This window comes from Gekko japonicus, unplaced genomic scaffold, assembly GCF_001447785.1.
Source record: "Gekko japonicus isolate JY-2015 unplaced genomic scaffold, Gekko_japonicus_V1.1 scaffold678, whole genome shotgun sequence".
In the NCBI taxonomy this organism is placed as follows: Eukaryota; Metazoa; Chordata; class Lepidosauria; order Squamata; family Gekkonidae; genus Gekko; species Gekko japonicus.
This window is the reverse complement of record NW_015164685.1, coordinates 221,114-230,373: the sequence shown is the minus strand read 5'-3', so window position 1 is coordinate 230,373 and position 9,260 is coordinate 221,114. Positions and strand designations below refer to the sequence as shown.

The following is a 9,260-nucleotide window of genomic DNA, read 5'->3' as shown; positions in this document are numbered from 1 at the left end:
AGGAATTGAGTGCATTTAGTGGGAAGGAGAAAGTCCTGATCCGCTGATGATAACCCTGTCCCTCAGTAGAGATTTACCACAGGATCCAAACCATTAACTCTGTTTCTGATAATGTCCATCTGTTATAATAGCCTATTTGTATGACAATGGTGTTAAAGACATAAAAGAACCAGCATTCTGGGGAGAAGCTGACCAAAAAATAACATAAAATTTCCTGTTCAATTATTATCCGCTCTTTCCCCTGAGCCACTTTAGGGAACAAGCAGTTAAAACCTATTATTCACGTCTCACAACAGAAATAACTTGATTATAGGCAGGGTTCCCCTTTCGAATTAAGAACCAAACGATTTCTGTCTTTTGTAGATCAGCACGGTGCTGAAGGGGGTGGGAGGTGTGAAACGTAAATGGAGCTTTGATTCTGTGATCTTGAGGGAGTGGTACAAAGGCTTCGTATTAACGGGAATGGATGCTTGGGGGGATATTATGAAATGTTTGTGGATGGATTGTGATTGTGTGTGTGTGTGTGTAGCTGACACATTCATTGTTTGATTTAGGGCCAAATTTGACATGGGGAGTGTTCCCTGCAGGGAGTGTCTCCTCGTGGTTTCGGTTGTTACTTTAATGCACCCACAGTTGATATTTCTCCCCCCACAGGGAAGTGGCAGGAGGAGGGGGGCACACAACCCTTTCCCTGTGGGCTGTGTGGTTGCCAGGTTCCCCCTGACCACCAGTGGGGGGTGGGGGGGGTAGGGTTGCCAGATCCAGGTTGGGAAACTCCTGGGGATTTGGGGATGGAGCCTGGGGAGGACAGGGACCTCAGTGGGGTACAATGTGCCACAGATCCCACCCTCCAAAGCATCCACTTTCTCCTGAGGAACTGATCTCTGTAGTCTTGACATGAACTCTAATTCCAGGGGATCCCCAGGCCCCACCTGGAGGCTGGCATCCCTAGTTGTCTGGATCAAAATTTCCCCTCAGCTGCTTTTCTCCTCACGGTGTGTGTGTGTGTGTATGTGTGTGATCAAGAAAATGGCACTGGAGGCAAGGGTGAAAGACCTTTCCCCCACTGTTTTGATCAAATTGGAAACTCCTCTGTGGCTGCATTTAAAGTAAAGAAGCAAAACCAAAAAACAAACGCACCCAGACTTGTCAGGAGATGTTCCTCATGTCTCCCGCGTCACATTTAGTTTGGTCCTTTATGTTGCAAACTCATGTCTGTACACGTGCACTTTGGCAGCGTGTTCTCCGGGTTTGGCATTTCAAGATGTATTTTTAAATTATACAGATCAGTAAAAAAAAGCAGGGCTGCCTTCCTGGGAAGGAGAGTTGTAAACCACAAATCCCAAAGTCTGAGACACATGATTCTGGGTGCCTCCCGGGTGGGGTGCCTCTTCCCTCACTCCTTGGCAGAAGCCTTAAGGACGGATCTGACCATGTTCCTCATCCTTTAAAAATAGTTGTCTATTATCTCATTGTGGCACTTTGGTATGTTTTGGCTGAACCAGGTGGATGTGGTGTCGTGACGAAGTGTTACGTGTGGCGTGGATATATATGGAAAATATGTGGCATTCCCTGAGGGAACAGAATGAGAAACCCTGACCGAGGAAGAACAGATTTAAATTCATACTCACCCTTTTAACCCTGCTTCTGAGGCAACGTTTTTCTACATTTGTCTAGAGAGGGAGCTGCCATGTATGGTCACCCATCTGTGTAACTTGAGGAAAGTCACCTGTGGGTTTAGAAAGATGGCTGACTTGCAGCATAATGTTGTTTATGGGGCTGTCCCATGCAATGCTCCCTCTAAACTGTGGAGTCTTGTGAGAAAAATTCTACTTTGTGAGCTACTGGCATTAAAGTTGTGAGCAAGCAATTTGGCTACTGCATAAATTAGTTTGTCCTGGAGCCATCCTTCCTGAGCTAAGACAAAAATTTGTGAGCTGGAGGCTAAAAAACTGTGAACTAGCTCACACTAACTCAGCTTAGAGGGAACATTGGTCTCATGTCCTGTAGACCAGACATATGCTGGGAGTTCTGTGCTAGGGGTGTAGATTTATGTATATGGGGGAGGGCACCCCCAATTCAGGACCACAGTGTGCAAATTCCCCCCCACACACACACACACGGGGCATCGTTTTCCTGGCTTGAAATGGCTCCTAAAGCCACTTTTTGCTCTCTTGGGAAAATGTATGTGCAGTCCATCAATACATGTACATTTTCCCAACAGAACAGCCCCTTCCCATGCACTATGGCCTTGATCCAGATCACACCCCATGCACTTGGGTATTCCGTTTCAGCATGGAACTCCTAAAGCACAACTGGGACTAAGGTTGCCAGCCTTCAGGCGGTGCCTGGAGATCTCCTCCGAGTACAACCGATTTCCAGGCGACAGATTTTCACCTGGAGAAAGTGACTGCTTTGGAAGGTGGACTCTGTGACATTATACCCCACTGAAGTCCCTCCCCTTCCTAAACACCACCCTCCTCAGGCGGCATCCGCTAAATTTCTGGGTATTTCTCAGCCCAGACCTGGCAATCATAGGCTGGGCAGAAGTGTAAGCAGTGTGTTGTTTAGGTGGACCCGAAGGTGGGACATAAGAACATGAGAACATAAGAGAAGCCAATGTTGGACCAGGCCAATGGGCCCGTCCAGACCAACACTCTGTCCCACAGTGGCCAAAAATACCTGGTGATATCAGGAGGTCCAGCAGTGGGGCCAGGACACTAGGAGCCCTCCCACTGTTGCCCCCACCCCCCGGCACCAAGAATGCAGAGCATTACTTGCCCCAGACTGAGAGTTCCTATCTATACCTTGTGGCTAATAGCCACTGATGGATTTCTGCTCCATGTGCTTATCCAGTTCCCTCTTGAAGCTGTCCATGCTTGTAGCCTCCACCACCTCCTGTGGCAGTGAATTCCATGTGTTAATCACTCTTTGGGTGAAGAAGTACTTCCTTTTATCTGTTCTAACCCGACTGCTCAGCAATTTCATTGAGTGCCCAGGAGTTCTTGTATTGTGAGAAAGGGAGAAAAGTACTTCTTTCTTGACCTGCTCTATCCCATGCATAATCTTATAAACCTCGATCATGTCACCCCTCAGCCCTCGTTTCTCCAAGGTAAAGATCCCCAAGCGTTTTAACCTGTCTTCATAGGGAAAGTGTTCCAACCCTTTTATCATTCTAGTTGCCCTTTTCTGCACTTTTTCCAATGCTATAATATCCTTCTTGAGGTGTGGTGACCAGAACTGTACACAGTACTCCAAATGAGGTCACACCATTGATTTATACAGGGGCATTATGATATTGGCTGATTTGTTTTCAGTTCCCTTCCTAATAATCCTGAGCATAGCGTTGGCCTATTTAAATTGTAGTAATTGATATTTTCATTGAGTTATTGCTACGACTCCAAAATCTCTCTCTTGGTCAGTCTCCACCAGTTCAGACCCCACTGACTTGAGAGTGGATTGCAGAATTATTACTTTCATACAGAGAATGGGTAGAAAGATAACTTTTTTCTGTGTCTCAGCATACTAGAATTCAGTCGCTCCCCAGCAAAATTGTTTGGGAGTGGATTAAGGCCAGATGAAAGGACACCCCTCTTCCCACAACTGTGTCACAGAATTCACTGCCATGAGATGTGGTAATACTAATGGTAAGGATGCCAGACCTCACCTCTCCACAGGTGGCCAGCTGACCAGTAGGGGGAATTCTCCCCCCCCCCAAAAAAAGGGGAGGAATGCCCAGCATTTCAGTGACCCGGAAGTGACATAGGCTCATCAGTAGCGACTCTCTAGTTTTGGGGCAAAATCTCTATGGTAGAAGTTAATTCTACCGTAGAGTTTTGGCCAAAAACCGGAGTGTCCCCCACCCCAACATGCCTGTATCACTTCCAAGTCACGTAAGCATGTTGCTGAAATGCCGGGCATACCTTCCTACTGCCAGTAAGTGCCCCCCTCATCCTCCACTGGCTGCTTGGAAGAACCTGGCAAGCCTAACTAATGGCCACCTGGTTACCAACCTCCAGGTGATGGTATTTTCTCGGAATTACAACTGATCTCTAGACTATAGAAATGAGCTCCCCTGGAGAAAATGGCAGCTTCAGAGGGCAAATTTTATAGTACATTGGGTTGCCAGGCAAATGGAGGGAGACTTACTAGGTGGGGCCTTTGTGGACAACACAGTGACATCACTCCCCACGTGCCTGGAAGTTATGTCAGCGTGTTGCTGTAGAATTCTGCAAAAACTCTGTGGTTTTACCATAGAGTCTTTGTGGAATGCTAGCGCGTCCTGAGTCACTTCTGGCTCAACCTGGAAGGAACACAGGTACTCAGGTGCATTGCTGGAATACTAGGCTTTTCCTCTCCTCCCAAGTACTCCCACCTGTGCCTGAGGCACTGGAAGGCATCAACTGGGAGGCATCCCCCTGTAATAGGAGGCCTGGTTACCCTAGATGCCCTCATAAACACGGTCGTGATAAAAGCAGTTTGAGAGCAAAAGCGACCGATAGGGGAAGGGTGAATTACTTCCTTCCGTCTTACTTCTTTGATGCAAATCAACCTCTCCCTTGTGCTCTGCAAAAAGAGCCCTTTGGGCTTTGTCACATGGTGTGTGTGTAATCTGCGTGAGCTCCAGAGTCCACAGGCTCATTGTCAAGATGGTTGTGTTGTTCCCTCTTGCACAACAGCACTCACAAACTGTACTGCAGGGCTGGCCCATTTACTGTCAATGTTGTCGTTCTGAGAGTCTGCTGGAGGAATGTTGGTGCTGGATTTTCCGGCGTCACACTCTTCCTGAACTTCAGAGCAGATCCCTGACTTTATTGAGCCTTCGGGCAATTTTGGAATTTTGAGAAAGAGGAGTAGGGGCCAGTCTCAATATGGCTGCCCCAGGGGCGGGGCCAGCGACAAGATGGCTGCCATTAGGGACAGGATCTGCTCTTTGGTCTTAGGATAGAATTGCCAGGTCCCACCACCACCAGCAGTGCGGAGTGGTGGGTGGGGTTGCCAGATCCAGGTTGGGAGACTCCTAGTGGTTTGGGGATAGAGCCTGGGGATATCAGGGACCTAAGCTGTGGAGTCTTGTGAGCAAAAATTCTACTTTGTGAGCTGCTGGCATTAAAGTTCTGAGTGAGCGGTTTGGCTACTGCATACATTAGTGTGATCTGGAGCCATCCTTCCTGAGCTAAGACAAAAATGTGTGAGCTGGAGGCTAAAAAACTGTGCGCTAGCTCACACTAACTCAGCTTAGAGGGAACACTTGACCTCAGTAGGATCCAATGCCATAGAGTTCACCCTCCAAAGCATCCATTTTCTCCAGGGGAACTGATCTCTGTACTCTGGAGATGAACTGTCGTTCCAAGGGATTCCCAGTTCCCACCTGGAGGCTGGCAATCAAAGAACAGGGAGAGTTGGCTCCTTGCACTGCTAGGAATGGTTTTCAGGCCAAGAGACACGAATAACGAAATCTGTGTAGAGCCAAGCCCAGGGGCACATGGCAGTAACAGGTGACCCTGTGGCTTTGATTGGTGACTTGCTGCAGTAGCTATAAAGTGACTGTTAATACTTTAGAAGACAATAGAGTAAAACAGCAAGAGATGTGATCTAGGAGGAGAAGAAAAGTCGGGATAATTCGGGTTGTGCCTAATGCATCGGAGGCATGGGGGGTGGGGTCTCATTCCAGAGGGATAGCCATGTCAGTCTGTTGTAGCCAAACAAAAGAAAAGTCCAATAGCATTTGAAAGGCAAGCAACTTTTATTCCAGCCTGCCTGTCCGCTATTGTTTCTCATGAGAAATACGTTGCAGGCTGCAGCTGGTGATGGCAGACCCTTTGGTGTCACAAAGACAATCTCTGTGCCCGTTTGGAGATGTTTGGTGTCTTTTTACCCTCCTCATGTTCCACATCTGGGGGGGAAAAGCACTGGAAATAGGTCTGGGTTCCGGGGCACCTTGGCTCAGATCTGGTCCTGGCTTTGATGGTGCAGGGTAACAGGTCTGGTAGAGGGTCTTCATGTTCACTGCCCTGTTGTTTGAGGCAAGGTTTAGTGCTCTGCTCCTGTTTTCTGCCGTCAGTGCAAGCATGCAGGAGGTGGTGGCCTTCGACACTTAGTTGCTTCCAATGCTCCCGCTAAGCTGTGGAGTCTTGTGAGCAAAAATTCTACTTTGTGAGCTACTGGCATTAAAGTGGTGAGCAAGCGATTTGGCTGCTGCATAAATTAGTTTGCTCTGGAGCCATCCTTCCTGAGCTAAGGAAAAAATGTGTGAGCCGGAGGCTAAAAAACTGTGAGCCCGCTCACACTAACTCAGCTTAGAGGGAACACTGGTTGCTACGGGTTTGTTTCAGCCATGTGTGATGTGAATGTTCACGTGGTTTGACTGTGTGGCCCCAGCCCTTTACAGCACTCAAGGCAAGTTGCTGGTTTCTTGTCCTTATTGCTTTTCAGGGTGGGACAGCCTTATAATCTCTCTCCCTTATTTTCTTCCCTTAGACTTGCTTCTAGATGACATCGTCCTCACCCACTCGTTGTTCCTGCCCACCGAGCAGTTCCTGCACCAACTACATCAGCAATATCCTTTCCATGTGGGGTTGGAAAAGCTGCCTTAAGAGTGGTGGAAGGGGGGTGGGAGGCAGCATGTTATTTCTGCCACATCTAATTGTAGGGGAAGCGCTGTTCGCACTCTTGTGGCATAGGACTCTCTGGATCGTGTGGTTCCACATCTGGTCTGCTGAAAGAGCAGAATGGAGAGCGTATTTAACATCTGGGGAATCTCTCGGCTTCGGTTCTTCTCTGTAAAGCCAGAAGGTTGTGAAGGTGGATGTGAAAATTAGGTGAGCAATGCTTGGTGAAATCTGGAAAGCCAGAAAGGGGCTCCAGCTGGGATGGTTTCATTGCTCCGCTTTGCTCCTTGCCCTTCCCCGGGGCTAGAAGAAACTGAATAAATTATTCAAACTGAGCAAAGATGTCGAAAACTAGGATTGTCATCTTTGTGGCTGATATGGGACTAATTCCGCCTTGCAAGTTTGATTTCGTACTGGCCCCCTCCGGCCCTATGAATCTAGGCAAATTCTAATCCAGTCTTCCTTTTTCGTAATAATTTCCCCCCCTTGTTACCAGTCTACATAATCCAGTATTTGGAGGTCATCTTGTAGAAGGACGATGTGGCATATGGAAGGACAGCCACTAACCTCGTTCAGGACAGGTGAGCCCTTGATGGGAGGCAGCAAAACCCAGCAGCAAAACGTGTGCTTTGTACTTTTGTGGTCCCTGGTACTTCCAGCTGAGAGAAACAGAGGCTCTGAAGAGCTGCTGCCAGCCAGATCAAATGTTACTGGCTAGGTGAAGCAATAGTCTGGCAGTATAAGGCTCTTATTGCTGGCAGGTAAATCCAGCTAAAGTTTTGCAGTAGATACATTCCTGACTACTACGGATATGTGCCTGACTATTACCACTTCAACTCGCACCTTGGCCCAGTTTTAGAGTTACGTTCTTGACTGGCTCCACATATCTGATCCTCTGCTAAAGTGGGTCCAAGTGACTACAGGGGTAAAGGAATAGCCAGAATCCTCAAATCCCAAAAGGGGAAATCCCAGTCTCCGAGAAAGAAGAATTGAGGCTGAGAATCTCCAGAGGCTAATGCATGTGAGGAGCCAGTGTAGTGTAATAGTTAGGGTGTAGGACTAGGATCTAAGAGACTCAGGTTCGAATGCCCATTCTGTCATGTACACTCGCTGGCTGACCTTGGGCTGGTCACACACTCTCAGCCTGACCCACCTCACATGACTGTTGTGAGGATAAAATGGAGGTGAGGAAAATGATGTAAACCGCTTTGGGTTCTCACTGGGGAGAAAGTCAGAAGGATAAATGAGATAAATAATAGACAGTTTTGACCAGTAAGTCTCTTGAGCTGTTTATCTACCGATTTTCTACATTTCAACTTAGTGAGGTTGAGCTGCAGACTGGAAGGTCTGTAGTTTGGCAGTTCGAGTCCCTAGTGCCACAGCTCCTGCCAGCCTAGCAGTTCAAAAGCAAGAAATTGCAAGTAGATAAATAGGTACCGCTTCGGTGGGAAGGTAACAGCATTCCGTCCGCCTTGGTGTTTAGTCATGCCGGCCACATGACCATGGAAACGTCTTCGGACAGCGCTGGCTCTTCGGCTTGGAAACGGAGATGAGCACCGCAACCCTAGAGTCGGATTCGACTGGCTTTCGAGCAAGGGAACCTTTGCCTTTTTTAAATAGGTACCGCTTCAGTGGGAAGGTAACAGGGTTCCGTGCGCCTTGGTGTTTAGTCATGCCGGCCACATGACCATGGAAACGTCTTCGGACAGCGCTGGCTCTTCGGCTTGGAAACGGAGATGAGCACCGCAACCCTAGAGTCGGATTCGACTGGCTTTCGAGCAAGGGAAACTTTTACCTTTGCCTTTTTATACTTGACATACTGATTACCCTCCCTGATTCAGTCCCGCTTTCTTTACGTGATACAGCAGGGTAACTCTGTAAATCTGCAGCAGCTGAAATGTAAGAAAGGTCTCTAGTGCCTTAAAGACTCACAGATTTATTGTAATATCAGCTTTTGTGGGTTTTTAATGTGCCTCGGGGCACTCTCGATAAACATGATATAGTTGCTAGACAGCCGTGTCCAGCTCAGAGTCCGTTTCCACAGGGTAGGTTTCAGGGGGCAGCTGTCTTGGTCTGCAGCAGAACAGTTTGTTTTGAGTCCAGTAGCACTGGATTCGAATCATTGTCTAACTATTCCGCAAGACGGAGCTTGCAGGGTGGGGCTCGTGTGCCCCAGGCTATGAACAGTCCCAAAGGCACGCATGATTTGTACACTGTCTTCAGTGTGGTTCCTGGTCTGGGTCAGGACTGTAGTGTGTGTGCAGAGCGAACTTCAGCCTCCCCGCTGTTACCCGGGAGTGAAACTGTCCAGGGTGATTGTTCTCCAATGGGAATTTTGCCCACTGCAGAATGCCACGTGACACACAGACTCCTCCTCCTCAGCTGGTTTAATGGAACAGTCCCTTCGCGCCGCTTCCCGTGGAGTTCTAAGTCGTGTTAAACCTTTCTAAGCCTATTGTCTTATATACGGAATAATTCCATTTGCTGCATAATGTGGGTCAGCTCCCAGCAAGGAACCTCGCTAGGCGGCATTGGGCCAAGTCACTCACTATCAGAAACACGTAGTTGAAAAAGAACAAGGTTTGAGTCCAGGGGCACCTTTAAGACCAACAAAGTTAAATTCTGGGTATAGGCTTCCGTGGGCACGCC

General features: G+C 48.1%; 1 protein-coding gene across 1 annotated transcript in view; it reads left to right on the top strand.

Moving 5' to 3' along the window:
* RAPGEFL1 (Rap guanine nucleotide exchange factor like 1) overlaps positions 1-9,260 on the top strand; it is a 141,018-nt gene that overhangs the window by 73,115 nt on the left and 58,643 nt on the right. The window contains exon 5 of the mRNA XM_015409336.1: positions 6,481-6,559. Within this exon, the coding sequence (XP_015264822.1) occupies positions 6,481-6,559 (79 nt within the window). The remainder of the gene's footprint in view (positions 1-6,480; positions 6,560-9,260) is intronic.